Source organism: Phaseolus vulgaris, chromosome 1 (genome assembly GCF_051622355.1).
Source record: "Phaseolus vulgaris cultivar YP4 chromosome 1, ASM5162235v1, whole genome shotgun sequence".
NCBI lineage: Eukaryota > Viridiplantae > Streptophyta > Magnoliopsida > Fabales > Fabaceae > Phaseolus > Phaseolus vulgaris.
Genome location: NC_143498.1, coordinates 4,962,833 through 4,988,914, shown reverse-complemented (window position 1 = coordinate 4,988,914; position 26,082 = coordinate 4,962,833). Strand labels below are relative to the sequence as shown.

Genomic DNA, 26,082 nt, shown 5'->3' with positions numbered 1-26,082 from the left:
AGAGTAAATATTCAATGTAAGAAAATCATGAAATAGAGATCAATTTTTAGATACCAAAATAACTAGTTGCAATAGTAACTAAATGAGAGACCATTTTATAAACTAAAAGAAAATTTGGTTTCTAAATTAGTTTCTATTATTGCTAAATAGTTTCTAAATTGGTATCTACTTAGCAACTAATATTTTTGCTACCAAATTTAAAAACTAAATAATTGGTAGTTAATTATTTTAGTTACTATTGCAACTAATTATTTTGATCTCTAAAAATTGGTTTTTATTTCATGATTTTTCTTTTAGTGACTGATTATTGATTAATTGCTTATAAATACTTAATTATCAAAAAAATTAACATATATACTAAAATTATATAATCATGATGTCATATCACTTAATTTAACAATTAAATTGATTTTCTAAGAGATTATTAAGTGACAAATATTTTGAGGGCACCATCCTTTTTGTTAAAATTAAAGACACGGGACAAGAGTAACGGGATTGAATTTATTGTCTTATCCGTTACGGACCCTCTAAGGGACCAGATAAAGACTTGACTAAGGGGCCCCTAAGACTAAGGTACTAGCCCTATGAAAAGGGTAAAAAGAAGAATTTTCACCCTTAAACATTATCTTTTACTGGAAAATATATTTTTAACTTTAACTAGAATACTAAAAAGTAACATTGAACAAAATTCGTAAAGTAAAAAAAATAACTATACTTTAATTTAAATTAATATTTCAGATATTCGTGGTTTCTTATCTTCTACACTTGCTCATATAAAGTAACACATGTTTCTTATCTTCTTTGATTATAATTATAATTTATTAATTAATTGTACATTCTAATATTAATTGTTTTTTTTTTAATTAAGGATCGAGATCGAAAATGTTTTATCATTTAAGAGAAGATGAATTTAACAGATATTCATCATTAATTAATATTGGTATAAGTTTAAACCATCCATATATTTTATTCATATAATAATGTTAGTGAAATGAGTTAACTTGGATCATTAATAGTTGTACTTTATTTTCTTATTTTACTTATTTATTCTTTCATAAAGGAATTTATTCCTAGCAAAGTGTATACTTTATATTTTGGGATATATTTTTAAAATATATACATAAGAAAGACGAAAGAAAATTATATATCAGCATGTTATAAGATGAATTACCTTATTGCTTTGTAAGTAACAGTTTTTACAAGTTTAGAAAGAAAAAATTTAAATAAATAAAGTATAAATATATTATGTTAAAGGTTATAACACTACAATAAAATCATGAAATAGAAACTAATTTTAGAGGCAAAAAATAATTAGTTGTTATTGTGGCTAAATTAGAGACCAGTTTAGAAACTAAAAAAAACTTTGATTTCTAAATTAGTTTCTATTATTGTTAAATAGTTTATAAATTTAATTAGCTATCAAGGTTTTAACTACCAATTATTTATATTCTAAATTTGATAGAAAAACCTTGATTGCTAATTAGATATCAATTTAGAAATCATTTAACAATAATAGAAACTAATGTAGAAACCAATTCTTTTTTAGTATCTAAAATGGTTTCTAATTTAGTCACTCTAGCAACTAATTATTTTTAATTTTCTAAAATTGGTTTTTATCTCAAGATTTTCTTGTAGTGTAAATAAAAAAAATGAAATAATTTTTTTATTTCTTTAAATATTAATTTCTCTAAAACTTCCTTTGTCAAAAAATTATAAATTGAGATAATTTTCCAAATATGACTTTGGCATTTAGGTTGAAAATATCCAATTAAATTTTTCATTAAAATGATTTTTTTTCTTAATTTGACCTCTATTTTTATTTTATATACGTGGATTGGGATTAATTTCGCATCTGCAATCTGATAAAAGAAAAGATAAATTTTGATTGGTCTAATTCTATAATAATGTATTTAGTTCTTGAATTAGATTCCTTATATGTAAACTGAGACTCTCCTATAATTTTTGTTTCTTTCATATTATTTGCCTTTAAGAACTATTTTGACATAAAAATAAGTTAATTAAAGTTCATAATTGGAATTTATTTGAAATTTTAAAAATCCTATGTTAATTATGATGCGGGTTTTCGATGGATACCCAATTAATTAATTAATTAATTATATGATGATTATATTAAATTTATAATTTTTATTATAAAAGTTGAAAGAATTTATTATTTTAAGTCAATTGAATATATATATATATATTATTTTTATAGAAGAAGCATTTAAAAATAAGAATAGAACTTAATTCAATTCAAATAAATTAAAATGTAGTTTATATAATCATGTATGTCACGTAAGTGATGGTTGTTATTGTTATATTAGACTATATTGTTTAATTGTGAAATAGATTGTTCAAGCGATATTGGTCATCACTCAAGTTACAAATGGTTGTTCGAGTAATTTCTTCCTTTAAAACTTTTGGATGACTTATCTTTCAAATAAAAGACAATTCACCAAAAATCTCTCTTTCCAAAATCTATAACACTAAAAAAATTAAGTATATTGCTTAAACAACAAAATATGTCGTTCAAACAACATTTCATGGCTTGAGTGAAGGAAAGTAATTAAATTTCCTATTTTCGAGTGAAGAATGTCAGTTAAGGAGAATATTGTGTTAAAATGACATTCCTCTATTTCAATTATTTATATTTATTATTTTAATTATTTATATTTGTTGATTTAGATGAACATTTTTACAAAGTTTTTTCATATAATATATGCTTATAAGAATGATGTGGAAGTGATAAAATGAAATAAGTGTGAGTTTTATTTGATGGTTTGAATGAGTTGTGAATGTAGTAGATATATTTGTTTATAATTATATTACAAAATGACAAATAATTGAGATGGTAATCTAACTTAGTGTTTAATTTGTGATGCTAAATTTTAAGATTTATTAATAAAAAAAATGACATTAGCATTACAATACTCTAATAATGTAGATTAAGATATTAGGTGATGAGAAATTGAAGAGATTTTTTAGATCAAATTTATGGAATAGATTGAATGAACCACCTTAATTATATTAAGCTATTATTTTATATAAATTTTTCTATAAGTCAAATATTAGTCTCAATACATTTTTAATAAAAATGAAAGTGAGAGACAACTTTAGCAATATGTATCTTTGGATCTATATTGATATCATTTTTCTTGGACCTTGAAACAAAAATGTATATAATTTTTATATGAATTACTAATAACTTTCGTAAAGCTAATGATAATTAAGTAATTTTCCACAATAATATAAAATAAAATTGAATAAAAGTGGCACGTTATGTATTTTGTAAATTCTTAAAAAACCCGTCTTCTATATATTATTATATTTTATAAATTTTAACATGTTTTGATAAAATTTCTCATAGTTAATATACATAAATAAGATTTGATAAGTATTTATGGAACATTGCATGTTTAGTCCTAAAGGACAATGATTAACCAAGTTTTGAATTTATTCGTTTGCATAAGAATATAGATTTTGTAATAGTGGTGACATAAAAATCAGATAAACTCCAATTATATGATATTAGAATGAGTGTGTTTAATTCACTCTTGTGAAAATATATTTTTTAGATATGCTTCTGTTCTATCTCCTACATGACGTCTTAACACATGTCATATGCGATATTCTATATTTGGTTAATGCAACCGATTCTTAATTCTTGTGCAGCCTCCTTTTTAACAGTAATAAACCCTACAAAAACATGTAAGAGAATTTCATTTTTCACAATAATAATACTATTATTAATATTATAATATTTATTATCATTACAGTGTCAGACAGTTGATATAGACATGATTATTGCGTCAACACTTCAATTAAGAGAGTGATCATACCATAATTTCATCGGAGATAAACTAGTAAATATTTTCAAAATATTATTTATGATTTAGTATGTTTCTATTTTGATTATCGCTTTCTTTTTCTTTCTTTGTTTTTTATCTCTCTCTTCACCCTTTAAGAATGTATGCACTGTTTAAAGTGTTAAACATCTTTGACCCTTTTATACACGTGACGTTAGGTTTGATTTGCGATGTATACAAAAATAAAATACACTAAAAGAAGTTCCATGTAGGCTCTTACAATGATAATATTCTATGAGGGAAAATAAATAAATAAATAAATCAGAGGTTTTTAGATTAAGAATGTCTTTAAAATTAATTCTGTTGTCACATCTCCATAATCACTTTTGTACTAATTAATTTCGATAAACGCCAAAAGAAAACCAATAAATGGCAAAATTTAAAAACCTTCTAATTTCCTTAATTTTCTAGATTCGCAAAAAAAATAAAATAATAACGAAATGGCTTTTCTTTAGGACAAGAAAATTCCAAGTAAATCCAAAGCGGCCGCTATATAAAGCCCAACTGCGCCGGAGCACGCACACAACACTCAAAAACTCTCAAAGCCTCATCAAACTCAAACGCTACTTTCAAAAGAGAGAAAAGAAAAAAAGATTATAAATCTCTCACCATGATAGCTTACTTAGAGCACTTCGTGCACGGAAATGACACGGAATCCATGCCAAACGACGACGTTCTGGGCGTCGAAGGTTCGTTCCACTTCGGCTCCACCGCCGCCGCCGGAAAGGACTTCGGCGGGATGAAATCCGCGAACCCGTTGGCGGTGATACGCCCCGCCGTTTCCGTCGACGTCGTCAAGGCGGTGAAGGCCGCAGCGCGCACAACCCACCTCACCGTGGCGGCGCGCGGCAACGGGCACTCCATCAACGGTCAGGCCATGGCAGAGAACGGGCTCGTCCTCGACATGCGCGCCATGGAGAACCGCCTCACGCTCCTTTCCCTTGACGGCTCCCTATACGTGGACGTTTCGGGAGGGGCATTATGGGAAGAGGTTCTCAAACGCTGCGTTTCGGAGTTCCGTCTAGCACCGCGCTCGTGGACCGATTACCTCGGCTTAACCGTCGGCGGCACGCTCTCCAACGCCGGCGTCAGCGGCCAGGCCTTCCGCTACGGCCCGCAGACCTCCAACGTAGCGGAATTGGAAGTCGTCACCGGAAAAGGCGAAACCTTAGTCTGCTCCGAAACTCAAAATTCAGAACTTTTTTTCGCAACTCTCGGCGGGCTGGGCCAGTTCGGTATCATAACCCGAGCCCGGGTGGCAGTTCAACCAGCTCCCGACATGGTACGCTAATAAACACTCGCACAACTAAAATATTAATAATTAATATTTGATATTCCTAACATAAATCTTAATTTTTAATCATTATTATTAGGTGAGATGGATAAGAGTGGTGTACTCAGAATTTGAGGATTTCACTAGAGACGCAGAGTGGCTGGTGACTCTGAGAGAGGGTTACGGTTTTGACTACGTGGAAGGATTCGTTTTGGTGAACAGTGACGACCCTTGCAACGGGTGGCCCACTGTACCCACGGGCCCAAACCAACGCTTCGACCCGGCTCGCCTCCCTGCGAGCGCGGGCCCGGTTCTGTATTGTTTAGAACTCGCGCTTCATTACCGTCACAAAGACCACCCTTCCGCCGTTAACATGGTAATTAATATTTAAATTTATGAATTTTGGTATTTTTGGGGTTTCATTATTGAGCAGGATGTGATGTGTGTACACACTCTCTAGCTGGCGTTTGAGATTTTTGTCTTTTATCGGGGATTGTACGGGTCGGGCACAGTACACGCCGGGGCACCGTTGATGGGTCAGTTTTGACCTAGCGGCTCGCTTACTTTAAAAATAAAAGACTTGAGCATGGTAGTGAAAGTAAGTAACCTTAGGTAAATTAAAAAAAATAAAATAATAATAATAATTTAAAATGAAGTTAGCCTGAGTGGGTCCCTGGTAAAAAGTCAATATACCCAGATTTTCACCTACACATGTACGAAGTTAAGTGGAGGGAGGATGGGTTATTTAATTCCTGTCTGCCACGAGGTTCATAGATAACGTCACATTTCACTTGGGTTATTTATTTTGTTTAAGTTTTTAAAAAAATTTGGTGGTGATAATTTGATTTTGTATTGTTCCATGAAAATGGCAATGGTTTTGGTGAAAACTGACTATTCGGTCATCATGTATCTTCCATTGGATTTTCTGACACACAACCTCGCCTAAAATGGCCTATGTTTTGCGTTTTAAATTACCAAAGGGGACTGTACCTTCCGCGGGTTGATACCTTAGCAATTAGCATAAAATGGCAATCTACACTTCCTTTGTGGGTAAGGCTAAAACGGTCATCTAACATCACTGCCTGCTCCATTGCTCTCATCATTCAGATCTCGCTGACGTTACGGTCCCCACACTTCCCAAATGCCCAATTACCCATCATTTTCTGGAATCTCTACAAAAATAATATATCTTTTTTTTTTTTTCAGGAGGTGGATAGATTACTTGGACGACTACGATTCGTGGAGGGTCTAAAATTCTCCCTGGACCTCACCTACATGGACTTCCTCCTACGTGTGAAGCGTGTGGAGGAGGATGCAAAAGCCAACGGCATCTGGGACGCACCCCACCCATGGCTGAACCTGTTCGTCTCCAAGTCCCACATCGCTGAATTCGACCGCGAAGTCTTCAAGAAAATTCTCAAGCACGGTGTTGGTGGCCCCATCCTAGTCTACCCTCTATTGCGATCCAAGTAAATCTACAACCATCAACTTTATATGCCTCTCTCACTCACCTTGGATTTTTCATAAATATCCATTTCATTTTATATTCTTTATCAGTTCCTTTCGTTTCCTTCAATTTCACCACCCACAAATATTTATTTCAGCATTAATTACTTACACACCCCAGATTTGGCAAAATCTTTCCTTACCTTTGTTTGAGGGGATACCAAGCTAAGCTACTAGCTACATTACATTCACGTCAGTCTCTAATTTTAATGCGTTTGTTGGGTTGGTTGGTTGTGTCTCATCTTCACCTTCACCTTCACATGAATCAATTGCTTTTATCATCATCTCATCACAAATTACTGTTAGGAATAAGATAACTTTTCAATATATTTAACCCCTCATTTCATGATGAGGTTGTGGTATAAATGAATGAAGTGTGACAGTGTTCTACTGGGTTGACACGCAAGAGGTAGGGGACAAGGGTCCCACAGGGGCACCCAGTGTGACCTGTAAGCCACGTATCTGAGTCACCTGAGTCCTTAATTTGTTTGCCTTGTGTTGTATTGGGTATGTGGTGTGTTTGGACCACGAAATTGAAACTGGGGGTGGTTAAGATCTTGAGGGTGGGTCTGATATATTCCACTCAAAGGGTCAAGCCATGGTGGGACCTACTTCCATCCCCATCTTTTGGTCGTAAGGTAACCTCAGCTCAGCTGTTTCATCATACTGCGCTCGTACCTTTCTTCCTCTGCCTCTCTCCGTACAGTATTAGTAGTAGTTTTATATTACCATCACCCTTTTCTATTTCTTTATTTTCTCTGTTCCCTACTTCTTCAAATACCTTCAACTTCATTTTGTTCCTTTGCTTCGGACACCCTCCTAAGGGGGTGCATGGGTTAAGTTTTTTACTTCAGTTTTTACATTTTGTCTGTCTTTGGTTGGAAATCTTCACTGACAAAGACTCAGATCAGTTCTCAACAAAACACCAATATTTCAATATTTTAATTATTTTTCTGTTGATGTTTGTAGACTGTACATATAATAATAATAATAAATAAAAAGGGTATTGTAAATTAAATATTTTGACCCAAAAATTACAAGGGTTAGTGTGGGTGGAGTGTGCATGAAAGTGGTAGTAGTATTATTGTGCAGAGTTTGTAATTAAAGGGGATGGTGTGTGGATCTGAGAGAAGGGGATTGGGATTGATTTTGAGCATTAATTCATTCATTCGATGGGAAGAACGTATCCTTGATGGTCAGTGTTGGCATTTGGAATGGACAAGGATATTTATTGGCCAACCGGATTACAGCGACACCGGTCTTTGTATGGACTCTAGAAACGAGATTTGATTTCTGACAGACAAAACAAAATCCATCTTCTGGTTCCACACACACAGGGATTCAATGTGTTGTGGTGCTCCTTTTCTGGGGATTACAATTTGGTTCCTTTTAAGGGTCCCCTCCCTCACCCCACCTTCCCCCATCTGCTACTGCTTCAAGTCATGCGCAATCCATCATCAATGCATTACACTTATCATCACACACATTCATCTCATCCAATTTTTTAACATAAAGTACCTACTTATTATGTTGTGATAATTAAGGACCACCACCACCACCACCACCCCAATTGATTAACTCTTTCTACTTTTGTTTGTTTTGTGTTAATCAGGTGGGATAGTCGACACTCGGTAGTGGTGCCGGACAGCAACATTTTCTACATTATAGCCTTGCTCCGATTTATTCCACCACCACCAAAGGGACCACCTACTGAACTGTTGGTGGAACAAAACCATGAGATTATTCACCTCTGCTGCAATAGAGCCTTTGATTTTAAGTTGTATCTCCCTCACTACCAGTCACAGGAGAACTGGATGCGACACTACGGAGGTAAGTGGACCAGATTCGTCGAGAGAAAGGCCAATTTTGATCCCTTGGCTATTCTTGCACCTGGACAGAAAATTTTTTCCCGAATCCCTCAACCCTTGTCCATCACATAAATAAATAAATCAACACTATTAATTAATTTAGATTAATATATTGTTTTTCTTTTCCCTTTTCATTTCATTTTTTTTTTCTCTTTATCTTTATTTGACTACCCCATCCTTTTGCTTCTGTCACCGTTCGTTGTACCCATATTGTAAATGAATATTTTGGGGGTGAAATTAATATGAATCTTGATCCTTTCATGCTGAATTTGACAGTAAACTTTAAATGGCTTTGTTGGTAAAACCCAAACTAGAACAACGTAACACTGATTCAATTAAGCATTAAGCAACACAACATATGTAGATGTCTGTGTGGGGGCAATGGCCAAGATGAATCAGAGGCGTTAAAAAACACAAACACCTAATCTGTTACTATAATGTGTTTTGGGGCATTAAGGTAGTGGTTGACAAATGTCGTTTTCCCTTTGGAATTTTAACCTTTGAGAAGAAGCTACGTGGCAATGATGAATTCGGAGGAAGCACTAGAGGTACATATGTGTCTTATCTGGGACAATATTAACTGGCCTTGATCTTTCACTTCATGTTTGTTTGGTCCTTGGCTAGCTCGATCGTTTTTGAATTAGTATTTTGTTTGGGTGCAATGTTGAAATTAAGTGGAAAAGTGGAAAAAGTAAAACCGAGAAAAAGATATAGAAATGTGAAAGTGAGGCCACTTGGGTTTGGAGTTAGGTACGTGGGATTCTTTATTCCCCTTTTGTAGCTTTTTGAAGTAAAAAGAGGAAGTCCAATCCAATAAAAGAAGGTAAAAAATCTGAAGGGAAAGGTTTGGGTTTTGTTTTGTTGGTGGCCCTTTGAAGTGGTTTCAACAAATCCTCGGGGTGTGCAATGAAAGAAAATGTATTTTGTTTGTTGATTCTCCTCCAGCTCCACTTTGAAATAGATGTATATTATTATTTGGGAAGTTTTGTTGTGTGTTGTTTGGGGGTGTAAGTTAGTTGCTTTTACTGGCATGAAAAGTAGAGAAAGGTAGAAAAAAACTTGGTGGGTGGGGGTCCCCTACGTAGCTTTAGAAGGCAATAATAAGATCATGATTTCTTGTAAGAAGCACCAGCCAATGAGAAAGCGTTACGCGATTAGACTCATGCAAAAGTAGAATCTACGTTCTATGGTAAACGTGTCATGCACGGACGTGCTTTTTTCTCTCTATGTATATTTCGACTAACACAGTACGGACGCGTAACTCCTGCGCGTGTCTAACTATACTCTCTTTTCACTTCTCCCATCCTGCTTTTTCAAACACCACCCTTTATGCTTCCTTCCTTTCTTTACTTCAAACCACACATCCACAAATTCTTCAAAAATCACAAAAATAAACAATGCTCTTATTCTCTTCAAAACAACTTCTTTTCATATCTTCAATTTCACCAACAGATACATTCAAAACATTTCAATTCTTAGCTTAGAGAATTGTTACAATCTCGAATACATTAAAATATATTGATATGGTCAATCATTGTATATGAAGTATCGTCGGTTACTTGATGATTCTTCACAATTTTGTTCTTAAAATACATATTGAACGGTTAAAAGAGGAAGATGTATATGAATTGTGATTAATCTTGACTCCTAAACAATACGAGACTATTAGACGTATTGTTTAGGATCTTATAACGACTAAAGATGAAGACAATTCATTGTATATAAGTGGGTGCAAATCTCACCCTATGAGCCGATTTTATGGGGTTGAGTTAGACTTAAAGTTCACTTTGTAATATTGTATCAGAGTCATTTAAAGTCTATTTTAACGAGTGTTTGTTAGACTTATCATGTCACCCGCTATCGGTTCATTATCGATCACCCATAATATGTTATCCTATGCACGAGCGGTCTCCCTTTATAATACGTACATAAATAAATAAAAAATTATTGATTACAATCTTATTTCTTATTATTGATAATTTTTCTAAAAGTATTTTGAAATTTATTTAAAATATAGATAAATTAGAGTAGATTGAAAATGACATATTAATAAGATGTTGAAACTAAAATTGAGAATAAATGTAGATGCTTGAAAAGAATATTGAGAATAAATGCTTGAGAGAATGGAAAAAGTGCAATTTTTTTCTTTTGATACAATACAAGATTCTATATTATTTAGGGGGGAAATGAAAAATAATAATAAAGTTTTTGTTTTGTAGTTGAGAAAAAAAAACATAGAATATAGAATTAGGCAATTGGAATTTTGATAGGAACCAAGTTGGGGATATATGAAATGAATGGAAATTGGGAAGGCAATGTCACTTCGAAGAAACAGAGAATAATGAGTATCCTAATGACATTATGTAGCTCAATTCACAAACTCTGTCAATTCTATAAACATCCAAAGGAGACAAATTCCTAATGTTCAACACTGTTCTTAGTGCACGGATTCTCATGTTCCACTCTTTTTCCTTCACCAATGCTTTTACTAACTTCTTAATCTTTTAATTTAATCTTATCAAATATTAAATGAAATACCCAAATTTATAATCATCATAAACAATTGTTTTTATCACCTTCTTTAATTAAATCTTCTTTCATTTTATAGATTCTTCAGGGTCTCTTTAGATGAGAAGAAAGAGATTATTTTTTTATTTAATTTATTGAAAAATATAATCAATTGATAGAATAAAATTAGTCATTACTTTAAAACCTGTTTGATTGAGAGGGAAATAAATAATAAGAAATAATTTATTAAATTAAAAATAGATAAAAATAAATAAAATGAGAATTTGGGGTTTTTGGTTGGATGAAAAAAAGAAAAGAAATGCCATAAGTAAAAATAGTATATTATCACCCTTCATTTCTTTTAAATTAATTTTCCTCCTCTTCCATCTCACTAAAACATCACCCAATACTTTTTCTTTTCCCACCCTCCCTTCACCCATGACTAAAAGTATTTTATACTTTATATTACAATAAAATTATTAAATAAAAATTAATTTAGATACTAAAACAAATTAATCATAATTAAAATAGATATTATTTTATAACTTAAAAAATTATTGGTATCTAAAATAATTTTTATTATTAATAAAAATTTATAAAATAATTTTTAAATTAGTATCTAATATTATTTATCAAAATTTAAGTTATTATCTAAATTAATATTTATTTAAATTAATATACAATATAAAGTAATCAAATATAACTTAATATTTAATGTTAAATAATAATTTAAAAATTATTTTATAAACTTTTATTATTAATAAAAATTATTTTATATACCAATAATTTATTATTTTATAAAACACTATCTAGCTCTTTCTCTAACTTAGTTACTATTTAAAAATATATATAATCTTAAGTGAAATTTCTTTCTCAAAATTCATGTTTGTAGGACTTAAGAAATGGATTATACATATTCCTCTAAGAGTTTAAATTTTGCAAACACAGGAGATAAATATTATGTATGTAATTATTTGATTTTTAAAATTGAAATTATTTCACATTAAAGTAATATAAACATATTAAAATTTAAGTTGATCCTACTCGTTTAAGGTGGTAAAGTCAGATGAAAAGAAGGGACATGTAGTTCCATTCTCCAAGCTTGGTTAATGGAGAATCAACTGTCAAAATGATGGTTAGATGCTCTTTGATTGATAAATTGCTTTATCTTGTTCTGAGGATCTTTTCGGGTTATTAACAATTACTAAGCATGTCTTTTCAGTCACAAATATTAAACCAACTTCATTATTAAGAACGAATTTGCTCAATAATTTACCTGGATACACATCAATTCCTTCTTTAGCTTTGGGGCGTAGAATGAAAGTATATTTGAAGGTGGAATTAATGTAAAAAATTAATGAATTATATTTGATCCTAAAAATATTTTATCCCTAAATTTTCATTAGTCAAATTTCTATACTCGATTTCATCCTTAGAGTAAAAGGGAACGTAAAATGATGATGTTAAGATTAAAAGGGAATGTGGAGTCTTCATAGTGTATATGTAAATTAGTCTTATAGATTATGAGTGCATCAAGTTTTGATGAATTCTTAAATTATAATGTTTATAGACAAAGTCAAATACCTTCTATAGTAATGGTCCAAGTTACTAAAAAAATGTTGCTTAATAATAATATAAATAGAAAATTATATTAAGATGTCGAAAAAATATTGAACGTCTTCCGAAGTCCTTCTAGTTAATAGAATATTATAATCCAATGAAAAATCTAGATGTAATCTACACATACAATTTTTTTTTAAAAAAAATAACTTTTAAGTATAACTCTTCATCATAAAATCAATTTAATAAGATGAGATTAGTATATTTTTATATATTATAATTTGATTTTTTTTTCTATTTGATGTAATGTTGGAGATCTCATGTCGACTAGAGATGATGACATTTCATTTTATATAAGTGAGTGTAAACCTTATGGAGTTGAGTAGTTAAGTTTAAAGTTTACTTCGTAATATGTTATTAGAGTTATTTTGAATCTATCCTATCGAGTATTTGTTGGACTTATCGTGTCATCCGCTATCGGGTCGTTATCGGACCACCCATAATATGTTATCCCTCGAGTCAATTTTATGGAGTTGAATTAGACTTAAAATCCACCTCGTAATATGGTAAGATTTTCAATACAACATCTTATATATGTTTTTAATGACTCTGATATTATATTAAGAAGTAAGTTTAAATCTAACTCATTTTTATAAAATCAATTTAGTAAGATGATATTTTCTTCCATAGTATTGCTCCAAATTTGAATTGGCAATACCCTAAAATAGATTTTGATTCAAATGAGAAAGATGAATATTCAGCAAAATAAATACAGTTTTAACACCTAATCCCGTTTTCTCCATTTTTATACATCCCAAGCTGTAATGTGAACTTTGTTCTGGCTCTAATTATTAGAGATGATAATGATGGTGTGATCACTAGGAGTCCATTGAGGCGTGGAAATTTTTCTTTATCAAGTTGGCTTTGAAGGAGTGGAACCGAATTAGACCTTTCAAGAATTGCTTTTTGTTTCACGGATAAGGATAAGAGGTGAATTGTGATTAGTCATCTTCTCCACCATGACTGTGTCTCTTCCTTATAATGGAAGATTTTCTAAGTGCTCACAGTCTGGTTCTTCATCCTGAAAGAATTGCCTCCCAATATCATTATCATGAACCTATGAACCTTAAAAAGTTCAATAACATCTAAATATTTCAAAATAATTAACATATAAAGAGATTCTGAAACAAAAACTGAAATTAACTTTCTCTAAGTTAAAATTAATTTATACATAAATTACTTTATCGAAACTCTCTCAAGTAATTTTATAATTGATCATTTTTGGACAATGGTGATTAAGGAGCACGTTGATTATTAGGGTTATTTTGAAAAGTGAATTCTAGGGTTTCCATGTATAAAAGGGTTGGATTTGCAGGATTTGGGAAAATTTTGAATGTTTTTGTTAATTACTTGATCCATGTAGAAGCACGTGGGTTATGTTCTTTTGTTGGGAAAAAAAATAGTATGAGTTTGAATGCTCAAAAGCAGAGGTGCTTTTTGTTGCATGGAAGACTATTTAGCAGCAGTTCCCATTTTCTCCATTTGGCAATTTATTGTACGACTCTCAATTTTTGATAAGATTGTAGGATTTCACTTTACAGGACTCTGCTCCATCATCGATCGCTTCCATGTTCTCTCTGTACAAAGAATATTCCACCTTTTTAGCTCAATAAAAAGATAAAGCATCATATGAGAACATGCTCTCACTCTATTATTCATTCATGCATGCTCAACAAAAACATCCATGCTTTCATTATAACATCTCTCACCAAGGCCTCATAAGGATACACTATTCTCATTTATGTATTATTATAAATAAGTTTCATCTCTAGTTAAGATGAGATCTTTTACATATGAGTTGTCCGAATAAGTTCAATAAATTTGATAAGAATATCTCATATCATCCACTACAAGAAAATCATTTATTAGAAACCAATTTTAGAGACAAAAATAATTAGTTGGTATAGTGACTAAATTAGGAATCATTTTGGAGACTAAATTTTTTTTTGTTTCTAAATTAGTTTCTATTATTGTTAAATAGTTTCTAAATTAGTATCTAATTAACTAGCTACCAAGGTTTTTGTTACCAAATTTAGAATCTAAATAATTGGTAGTTAAAACATTTGTAGTTAATTAAATACCAATTTAGAAACAATTTAACAATAATAGAAACTAATTTAGAAAAGAAAAAAAAATTTAGTCTAAAAAATGGTCTATAATTTTGTCACTACAGTAACTAATTATTTTTTGTCACTAAAATTAGTTTCTATTTAATGATTTTTTGTAGTGATAATAGAAAGTGATTTTATGTTTAGCTTATTTTTACTGTTAGAGATCTCACATCAACTAGAGATAAAAAAAAAACATTTTATAATATATAAGTGAATGTAAATCTCATTTTATAAAAAATTGTGTTATGCTTAAAATTCATTTTTAATATGATATCAGAGTCATTCAGAATGTATTATAATAAAATTTGTTAGGTTGATCGGATTATTCGACATCGGACAGTTATCAAATCACCTGTTGACGATGTGAGAGAGTGTATTAGAGATTTTACATTAAAAATAAAGACAAAACTGTATTTATTTATTTATATATTGTAAATTAATAATTAATACGATTAACCGGCATGGTGAAGAGGTAACAATCACCCAAGGCACCAACCAAAAGGGGATGAAACCCTAAACAGGGAAAAGGGAGAAACAACAGACAAAAACGAAGTGAAGTCTAAATTGGAAAATTGAATGGCACTGAAAACTAATCTTATTGAATTCAAAAGAGTATATATATGTATAGTGCAAACAACAAAAACACAGATGACAAATAGAAAAACAAAAGCCCAAATAAAAGGCCCAAAATAAAGAGTACAGTTATTTTATCAACCCCCCTCAAACTGGGAATATATGTTTCTCATTCCCAGGTTGGACTGGAGCTCTTTGTATACTGTTGGAGCAAGGGGTTTGGTAAGGATATCCGCAATCTGCATAGAATAACAAATAGGAAGCAACTTGAGAAGCCTAGTGGTGATCTTGTTTCGGACGATGTGACAGTAAATTTCAATGTGCTTGGTACGCTCATGAAACACTTGATTTGAGGCAATGTGTATTGCAAATTGGTTATCACAGTGGATGGTTGTTAGTTGAGTGTAGGGAAGTCCAAGGTCTTGCAGGATATAGGTTAGCCATTGAATCTCGCAGGTGGTTGTGGCTAATGGTCTATATTTGGCTTCAAAAGAGCTCTTGGAAAGGGTTTGTTGTTTCTTAGATTTCCATGAGACAAGAGAATCACCTAAGAAAATGCAATAACCGGTTACAGATTTTCGGGTTTCAGGACAGGTAACCTAATCTGAATCACTGAAACTGCGAAGTTGGAGAGTGTTGTTGCTGGGAAAGAAGATTATGTTGTCAGGGTTGCCTTTCAAGTACCGAAGAAGACGAAAAACAACTTGTTGATGAAGGTTGGTAGGAGATGAAATAAATTGGCTGAGGTTGTTAACAACAAATGCAATGTCAAGCCATGTGTTTGTAAGGTATATGAGCTTGTCAATTAGTCTTCTATATGCAGAGGTTTCAATGTCAGTGAGTTGTGTGCCAGCGAAGGAGGAAAGCCGAGATGAGTAAACCATGGGTGTAGGCATAGGAGCAGAGTTGATCATACCAGTGTCGTGAAGAAGGTCTAGCATGTATTTTCGTTGACAGATGTGGAGCCCTTGGCTGTTTCTAGCCACCTCCAGGCCCAAAAAATATGTGAGGTCTCCTAGATTCTTGATCTTGAATTGAGTGTCCAACAGAGAAGTGATATGGGCAATTTCCTCATGATCGTTTCCAGTAAGCACCAGATCATCAACATACACAAGAATAGTGGTGATGTTAGGACTGTTACGGTGTAAAAATAGATAGTGATCAGCGGAGGATGAAGTGTATTTATGTGAAAGTAAAAATTGAGACAGTTTTGCATACCATTGGCGGCTGGCTTGGCGAAGTCCATAGAGTGATCTTTGTAATTTGCAAACATGTTGAGGAGATGGAAGTTTGAGGCCTGGTTGTGGTTGCATGTAGACTTCCTCAAGGAGGTCCCCAAGGAGAAAAGCGTTCTTCACATCAAGTTGTTTAAGAATCCAGTTTTGAGAAGTGGCAACAGCAAGTAAAAGTCTTAAAGTGGTTAGTTTTGCAACGGGAGCAAAAGTATTTAAAAAATCGAGACCTTCTAATTGTGTGTAGCCTTTTGCTACCAATCGTGCTTTGTGGCGATCAATGGTGCCATCAGATTTGTGTTTTACCTTAGAAACCCATTTGCAGCCAATGGTTTGCTTTCCTGGAGGAAGAGTAGTTATTTGCCATGTGTTGTTAACATTAAGAGCATTAAGCTATTCTAGCATTGCTTGTTTCCAGCAAGAATGCTTAGAAGCCTCAGTGTAGGAGCTGGGTTCAGTGTTAGAAGATATAGAAAATATAATCTTTTTGAAAGATGGTGAGAGAGCAGTGTAGGAAAGAAATTTATGAATGGGATACTGATTGCTTACAATGTTGGCATCAGGTAAACAAGTCTGGAAGTCCTCTAAGTAGGCAGGGAGTCGTCTTTGTCTGCTGGAGCGTCTTTGTGGAATGATGTTGTCTTCAGAGTGAGTGATATGAGTCTCGTGCTCATGATTGTGACAGTTATAATCCAACAATATATCATCACAAAATGTATTATAGTTAGCAGAAATGGGTAAAGATAAAGTGTCGGGGCTCCGTGTGTCATCATGATTCAATATGTATGGAAAATGATGTTCATGAAATATCACATGTCTTGAAACTTCAATGCGACGAAACTTTAAATTTAAGATGATGTAACCTTTGGTATTGTGTGGAAAACTGAGAAAGATGTCATGAACAAATCTAGTATCTAGTTTCTTTCTATTAGCATGAATGGTAATAGAATAACAAGAGCAGCCAAAAACACGTAAGGAAGAGATATCACAAGGTTTTCCAAAAAGTTTTTCATATGGAGCAATATCTTGTAAAAGGGGAGTAAGTGTGCAATTTATGAGGAAAACAACATGTTGGACAGCAAAGTCCCAAAAAATGAGGTAAATTAGCTTGAAACAGTCAAGCGCGAGTGACGTTTAAAATGTGTTGGTGTTTATGCTCAGCTATACCGTTTTGTTGAGGGGTTTCGATGCAAGTAATTTGGTGAATTGTGCCTTTGGAAGCAAAAAAAAGTTTTCATGGAAATTTTAGCGCCATTATCAGAACGAATGCATTTGATAATGGTTTTAAATTAATTTTCAGGATAAGCAAAAAAAAATATGTGATGGGTGCGAACTTCAGATTTAGCATGCAACAATATAGTCCATGTATAACGAGAAAAATAATCCACAATGGTCAAAAAATAACGAAAACCTTGCATAGATGTAGTAGAACAGGGTCCCCAAATATCTACATGAATGATGTCAAAGATAGCAGTAGTGTGAGAAGTGCTTAGAGTAAAGGGAAGTTTTATTTGTTTTGCATGATTACAAAGATCACACATACGTGTTTTATCAGCAAAAACAAAAGGGTATTTACTTTTTAATACATGCAACCTTTCATCGGAGGGATGCCCCATTCTATAATGCCACAAATTATTTTCCTTAACAGTGCATGAGACAAAAGGAATAAAGTGGTGTGTGGCAGTGTGAAAAATAGAAGAGTTAAAGATGTACAAGCCAACCTTGGCATTAGCTAAACCAATATGCTCTTTGGAGAGGTTGTCCTGTATAAGACAGTGTGTGGGGAAGAAGATCAAGTTACATTTTAAGTGTAGAGACAATTTAGAAGCAGATATAAGGTTGCATGTAAATTGAGGGATGTACAACACATCAAGAAGATAAAGTTTATTTGTAAAATCAATTGTCCCATAATAGTTTGCAAAAACATGTTAGCCATTTGGTAAATTTATCAGGACAGGTTTGATGGTTTTATAAGAGGTGAAAGCAGACAATATAGTACAAACGTGATCAGTGGCGCCAAAGTCAACAATCCAGGAATTATGACTATGATTTAAAGAGGAAAATGAGTGCTTACCTGTTGAAGACAACTCATGTGCGTTGGGGTCTGCAGAAAAGGAGCCCACTTGATTCACTTGAATAAGATTAGGTGGAGTGTCATTGTTGTTTTGCCTTAAAACATCATTGATAATTTGTATTTGATGAGCAGTGAGTTGGTAATCACGTTTTTCATGTTCTTTTGGACTAAACTCAGAGAAAATACCATTAGTGGTAATAAGACTATTAATCTGATTAGTCTTATTGTTGTTATAGGATTTGTACCTAGGTGGGTAGTCATGTTTCTTGTAACATGTATCCACAGTATGACCATTTCTGATATAGTACGTATAAACTTTTCTAGTGTTGGATTTTGAGTTCCTATGGTCTTGATTAGGGAACCCAACCTTTCTAAAACAAACATTTTCAGTATGCCCATACTTACCACAAAAAGTGCACAGAATAGATGAGGAAGTCCTAGTGGAATCAACACTATTAATACTAGAGATGCTAACAGAAATGTGATTTGCTAATTGTCTTTCTTTTTGGGCAACGAGAGAAAAAATCTTTGATATAGGTGGGATGGGTTCCATGAGTAGAACGTGTGGTCTAATATTACTATACTAGTCATTTAACCCTTTCAAAAATTGCATAGTATGATCTTCGCATTTTCTTTGACTTATGATAGAATTAACTAAACAAGAACATTTGACAGAACATGTGCATATGGGGATAGGCCTAAAATTGTCCAACTCGCCCCAAATGATCCTTAATTTTGTAAAATACTCAGTCACAGATAAATCCCCCTGATTTAATGAAGCTACTTCTAGTTGAAGATCATAAATTCTAGATAGGTCACCCTCAGAGTATCTGGTTTTGAAATCATTCCAGATGTTCAGGGCATTATCCATCCAAATAATGCTTTGTCAAATAGGTAAAGAGACGGAGTGTACTAACCATGAGACTACCATATTATTGCATTTGTTCCAAATTGGGAAATTTTGATGATCTTTCGCTAAGCAAGGATGTGTTCCAAGAACGAACTCCACTTTGCTTTTCGCGTTTAGTACCGTCAAGATTGAGCGGCTCCAGGAATGGTAATTGGAAGCGTCCAACACCGGCGAGACGAGCGGCGTCGCGGGGTTCTTGCTAGGATGAAGTTAGAGGTAGTTGTTCGCCGGATCGGCTTGAGACGATGCAACGATGCGTTCTTCCGCCATTGCTGCAACAGAAAAACAAGAAAAAGAAAATCAAGGAGAAGAAAGAAAATAGGGAAAATTTCAGAACGCGCAACAACGCTCTTCAATTGAAGAGCTCTGATACCATAATACGATTAACCGGCATGGTGAAGAGGTAACAATCACCCAAGGCACCAACCAAAAGGGGATGAAACCCTAAACAGGGGAAAGGGAGAGAGAACAGAAAGAAACGAAGTGAAATTTGAATTGTGAAATTGAATGGCACTGAAAACTAATCTTATTGAATTCAAAAGAGTACATATATATATATACACAATTCAAATAGCAAAAATACAGATGACAAATAGAAAAACAAAAGTCCAAATAAAAGACCCAAAATAAAGAGTACAGTTATTTTATCAATAATTTATCAATAATTGATGTTGGATTTGATTAAAAATAGCAAAAGACATAATTATTTATAATATAATCAACATGTTAAAAATATAATTTACTTTATTTATGTTCAAAAAAAATTCTTAGGATGCTTTAAATGTTACGTCTTTTTAATAACTTACATGCTTACAAAAAAAATTACCTTCTCTCTTTTTGCTCTTCAGATCCAAACAAAGAATTAGTATATTTATATTTATATTAAAATTATGATTTTATTTTCAGCTTAAAACAATTAAAAAAATAAGTGTGGAATTTATTTTTTCTTGTGCGTTACTTTTACGGTTGATTTTTGCTATAGGTTGTATTGATTTTTGCATAGCAAAAACTTTGTCTGACTTTTAAATGCTTTTTTTTATACATTCACACTGTCTTTATATTAATCAACTTTATAACAACTTTCCCGTTTACAACGTGATTCTCCCACGCTAAGGAAACTTATACTTTTACATTTCTATCTAATCATAAACTATGTATGATAAGTTTGTTAATTATTGAAATAATCATTCTAAAAGTTATATTAATAATGATTCGCACGTAATATAGAAGTTTTTGCGTTTTAGGTGATTTCTTAAGATATTAAGTATGAAATAATTTGTTTAATTTTGATTGGTTGAGAGTAAAAAATACAGAGAGAGGGGTTAACTGATATAAGTTATTTCAATTGTATTATAAAATGAGTTTACTTTTTATCATTATTTTATATTTTCTTTTAATTTCACTATACCCTATTATAATTAAATAAATTAATGGTGGCAATAAAGAATAACTTTAAACTCTTTTAATTTACTTAGGGACATTTGGTAAAAAAACAATAATTTCTTAAGAATTTGAAGATTGAATTGAAGATTTTGTTTCGGCTTTACTTTTTAAAAAGTTGTATTTTTTTATAAAAAAATCGCTAGCATCTGTTTAGCTATTTTCCTCATAATTGATTTCAAGGAAGAAATTTCCTCATAATTATTTTACTATATTAAAAATATCATGTTACTTTTTTATATCATTTAACGTGATAATAACTAATGTTTGTAATAAAAGTACTCTGTTTTTTTTATTTCTGGAAAATTTATACAAATTTCTCAAAAATATGTATAACCAACCAACTACATTGTTAAGAATCATATTTTAAAAATTGATGATTCTCTTATTTTTCGTACTAGACCCGTTCATTTAAAAAATATAATGCAAGTGATATAGTGTGAGTATTATGCCTTTGTCCAAAATTGTTCTTTGTATACCTGTTAATATTACGCTTGGGCTTTTATTGAAGCTGATGATCCTTTGAGTTGGACCCAATGTTTGTAGGCCCATTTATGGCTATTACTGTTGACAATTTCTCCCTGCACCTCCATCTCTTCTTCCTACACCTTCGTATTTTTTTAAAACTCATACCCTACCCTTCTTAGTATACGTTAGGGTTTTTTTATTAGTGAAGAGTGTGGTGATTTATTCTTAATTTCAAGTGGTCTTAGGTGTTTGTGGTGGTTGGTTGTGGATGCTTGTGGTGTCCGATGATGGTTGATGGTGAACATTGGTTTTGTAGTAAGTTTTACCGTGTTTTCAGAGTTCATTTTCTGTTCGTTTATTTTTTTTCATTTATTTAATGTATATCGGATTCTACAATCTATAAGACTTCTTAGTGTAATATGTATTCTGGATTGTACAGTTCGAAAGGTAAACCTAGATTTAGAATTTTCTTTCGGATTCTACAATCCATATTGTAAGTTCAAAATATGTTATAGATTGGACAATTTGGAAGGCACTCCGGGTTCACCTTCCGAATATACAATCCAAAATACATATTATATGAATGAGAGGTTACAGATTGTACAATCTATAATATATTTTTAGATTCTATAATATTTTCTAGATTATGTAATCCATAATATTGCTGATAAAAAAAAATGTAATCCATAATATATATATTTTAAAAAAAATATTCTAAATTGTAAAATTCAAAAATATCTTCATATTAAGAAATATCTTCTATATTCTATAATTTGGAAAGTATAAATAAAAAAATACATTTCCAATTTATAAAATCTAAAATGTATTTTTTTAAAAACAAATAATCTTTTAGACTGGCCTATTGAGGTGCAATAAAAGCTATAAAGGTGCCGGAAGAAATAATCATTTCTCTTTCGACTCTACTTAAAATGTATTGTGAAACTCGGCCCGGTTAGTGAGGGGGTGAGGGCGTGGGTTAATAGGTTACATGTTAGAAATATTTTAACTTGTTTTTTTATAAAATTCATAATGAAAGTGTACAAATTATTTTTTTATTCTTGAGGAAATAATAACATATGCAAAGGAACAAAATCACTGACAGCTATAATGAACCCTAACATAAGAAATAGAGAGGGCATAGATGATAAACCCAATTTGGACACTTCTATGTTTAGGGTTTGATTGAAACTTATTTAGCAAGAACAGCTGCATACTCATGCAAAGGTGAACATCTTCATGAATGCAATGAAGCAGAGTTTTCTATTTTTAAAATATGGATCATATAATATCTTCAAAATGTTGATTAATATCTTGTTAAGAACGTTTAAGAATAATTAAAAGTAATTTAAAACATAAATGTTATTTATTGATGTAAGTTGATTTTAGGATTGCACATTTTATAAGTTACACTTTGTTTATGATTTTTTGAATTAGCAATTATGGTGAGAAACTCAAAAAAATTATCATTGGACACAAACTTAACCAAGTGATTAAGTAGGTGTGAATGTTCACTTTTTATACGGCAAAGAGAAAAACACAATGTATGGTGATGATGATGAGGTGCAATAATTAAAATAACATACGATGGAAGGAAACAAGATGATGACCAAATAAAAAACTGAAGAACAAATAGGCAAATGGAAATGGAATTATGGAAAGCGTAATGGAAGAAAGAAACAGAGAAAGATGAGAGAAAGTTTATGGAATGGAAGATGGATCATACCACTTGGAAGGATGGGAGCTTTCAAGATGAGTGGTGAAGAGTCACTTGAAGTGCACTACACTCACAAGAAAAGACCCAAGAATATTTAAGAGACTCAACTCACTAAACACTTTGATAGAGTTTCTTTTCTATTCAAAATTCAATGTGTAAATTACATGAGACAATACACCATTTATACAAGAGAGTCATTTGGGAAATCATTAAATAGAATAATTATTTAATGTACAAAAGGTGATAGATTTAGTGCAATAAACTTTATACAGGGAGAGTCACTTGGCATAAGTAGTAGAAGAAACGTTCGATTTACCAACACCTAGTCAACAAACATTTGATCAGACCTATCTGTCTTTGCATCTCAATGAGAATCTTAGAATTTGCCTAATATCACCCATTCTTGATTCAACGAATTATCATTCCTGGAGTAGATATGTCGTGCCAGCTTTTAGTGCGAAGGATCACCCTACTTATGCTGCATGGAATCGTTGTAACAACATGGTGGTATCTTGGCTAGTGCACTTTGTCTCTGTTCCAATAAGAAGGAGCGTCATTTGGATGGACTCAACAGTTGATGTGTGGAACGACCTCAAAACAAAACATTCTCAAGGTAATCTTTCTAGAATTTATGATATGCAAATGGAAGTTGCTACCCTATGTCAGGGAGATCAATCTGTTACCGATTATTTTACTAAGCTTCGTATTATCTGGGATGAAATTGAGATTTTTAGACCTAACCCAACTTGTGCCTATAAGACAGATTGCTCTTGTTATTGTGTTGTTACGACTCTTATCAATTAAAGAAAGCTTGAAGATCAAGCAACACAGTTTCTTTGTGGGCTAAATGAACAATATCACAACATCAAGTCTCGCGTTCTTTTGATGGAACTTATTCCTCCCATCAGAAGCAACGACCATTTCAAGAAGCTCATCAGAAGTAGAGTACAAAGCCATGTCAGTTACTATATGTGGAATCCAATGGTTGATGTACCTTTTCCAAGACTTTCGGGTTCCTTATTTTCAGTCTGCCATCCTCTATTGCGACATTGGATCTGTTATTCAAATAGCCAACAATCATGTCTTCCATGAACTCACTAAGCATATCGAAATTGACTGCCATATTATTCATGTAAAGGTTATAACTAGGCTTCTCAAACTTCTTCCCATTTCCTCTTCCATGCAAGTTGCTGACATTTTCACCAAACCCCTTCCTCCCAACACATTTATCTTAATACATTCCAAGCTGAGAATGAAGAACATCTATTCCCAGCTTGAAGGGGTTGATGAACTTTATGTTTTTTCTCTCTTGGGTTGTTTGGCTGCGTGTAGTCTCAAACCCATTTTTCTTTTTACACCTGCATTATATATTATTTGCTTGTACCTTGCTTAAAAAATAGATTAATAAAATTTTTCCTTTATACGCTCTCTTCTATTTTTCTCTATTCCAGCTTTCCTTACAGCCGTAGGAAGGAGCCTTGCAGCACATCATCATCAACTCACCATCACAAGAAACGCTACTCTCTTCTGCTCTATTTAATGACATTTTCCAATATGGTATCAAAGTCATTTCAAGCCTATTTTAGAGATTGTTTGTTGGATTTATCAAGCCACTCGCTATCGGACTATTATCGGACCACCCATAATATATAGTTTTATGTACGAATTGGTAGCCTTGGTGTGAGGGAGGTGTGTTGGGGATCCCACATCAACTAGAGATTAGGACATTTCATAGTATATAAATGGTTGCGAACCTCACATTATAAACCGATTTTATGAGCTTGAACTAGACTTAAAATTCACTTATTAATATTTATACATTAGACAATGTTAAGGTTGATATTTGTGTTTTTTTTAATAAGATAAAATTACAACTATATTATTTCAATAAATATTGGTATTACTCCAATGCATTTAGATAATTTGGTACATTCCCCATTTTAAATTGGTATTTTTATTTTATTTTACACAAGAAATAAAAAATTAAGAAAATGTTCCAGAAATGTAAATGATATGAAAACAACAACAATATATGTTTATGAATGCAATTAAAAATGTTATAATAACATTAATAATTTTATCAAGTGTATTAACTTGTATGGGGACATAGTTTTGTACTAGTTTGGTATATATGTTAAAAGTGTCCTGTCTTGGACAAACATGTGACACTCTTATTTATAAAACCACTAAAATCTTAAACCATACAATAAAATACAACAAAATAATTAGGAAAAGTTAAGAAGTTACAATATTCTTAACTAAAGATGATAAGAAAGAGAAATTCAAAACTTAAATTATCTGAACTAATTAACGTTAATCTCGAAGTTAATTAGAAGTAATTAATGACACCTAATTATATAACATTATAACAGGTGAGAAACTTTTAAGAATTTAAAAAAAAATGATTTAAAGTATTCTATAAAATTTATTTAGAAAACATATTTAATTTCAAAGTATTTTAAAACAATAAAAAAATAAAATTTAGGAAGCTATATTCCAAACTATTTTTCTACGTTACTCTTTGTCTTCTTAAGTTATACACATGACTCATTATCCTTTTAACAATAAATTTTGTAGAATGTTTTGGTGTTTTGCTAAATTATTTTTACAAACACAACATAAAACGTTTTAACTTTACAAATGAAAAAACAGAATAGGTGAAAATAAGCAAGGTAAAACAAAAATCGAAAAGAGATAAAAGCAAAATAAATAAGTAAAGAAATTAAAAACGACATTTGTAAGAACTAAAAAATAGGTGTTTTTTCAGTATGATAACAAAAAGAAAAGTTTTTATAATTACAAAGACCAAATTAGTAATTAGTTTGACCTATTATGAATTTTCAAAGAATTAATTTCAGCAAAAGAAATGGTAAAACAAAAATAAAAAAAATAAAGAATGTTATTATAATTTGATTTCTT

The 26,082-nt window shown here is 31.9% G+C and overlaps 1 protein-coding gene across 1 annotated transcript; it reads left to right on the top strand.

Annotated features, from left to right (window-relative positions):
• Nucleotides 1–4,322: 4,322 nt before the first annotated feature.
• On the top strand, nucleotides 4,323–8,781 carry LOC137816735 (cytokinin dehydrogenase 7). The gene is made up of 4 exons (XM_068620011.2): nucleotides 4,323–5,148; nucleotides 5,240–5,515; nucleotides 6,346–6,608; nucleotides 8,258–8,781. The coding sequence occupies exons 1-4, from the start codon at nucleotides 4,477–4,479 to the stop codon at nucleotides 8,583–8,585; spliced, it is 1,539 nt and encodes a 512-aa protein (XP_068476112.2). The 5' UTR covers nucleotides 4,323–4,476; the 3' UTR covers nucleotides 8,586–8,781.
• Nucleotides 8,782–26,082: the final 17,301 nt, after the last annotated feature.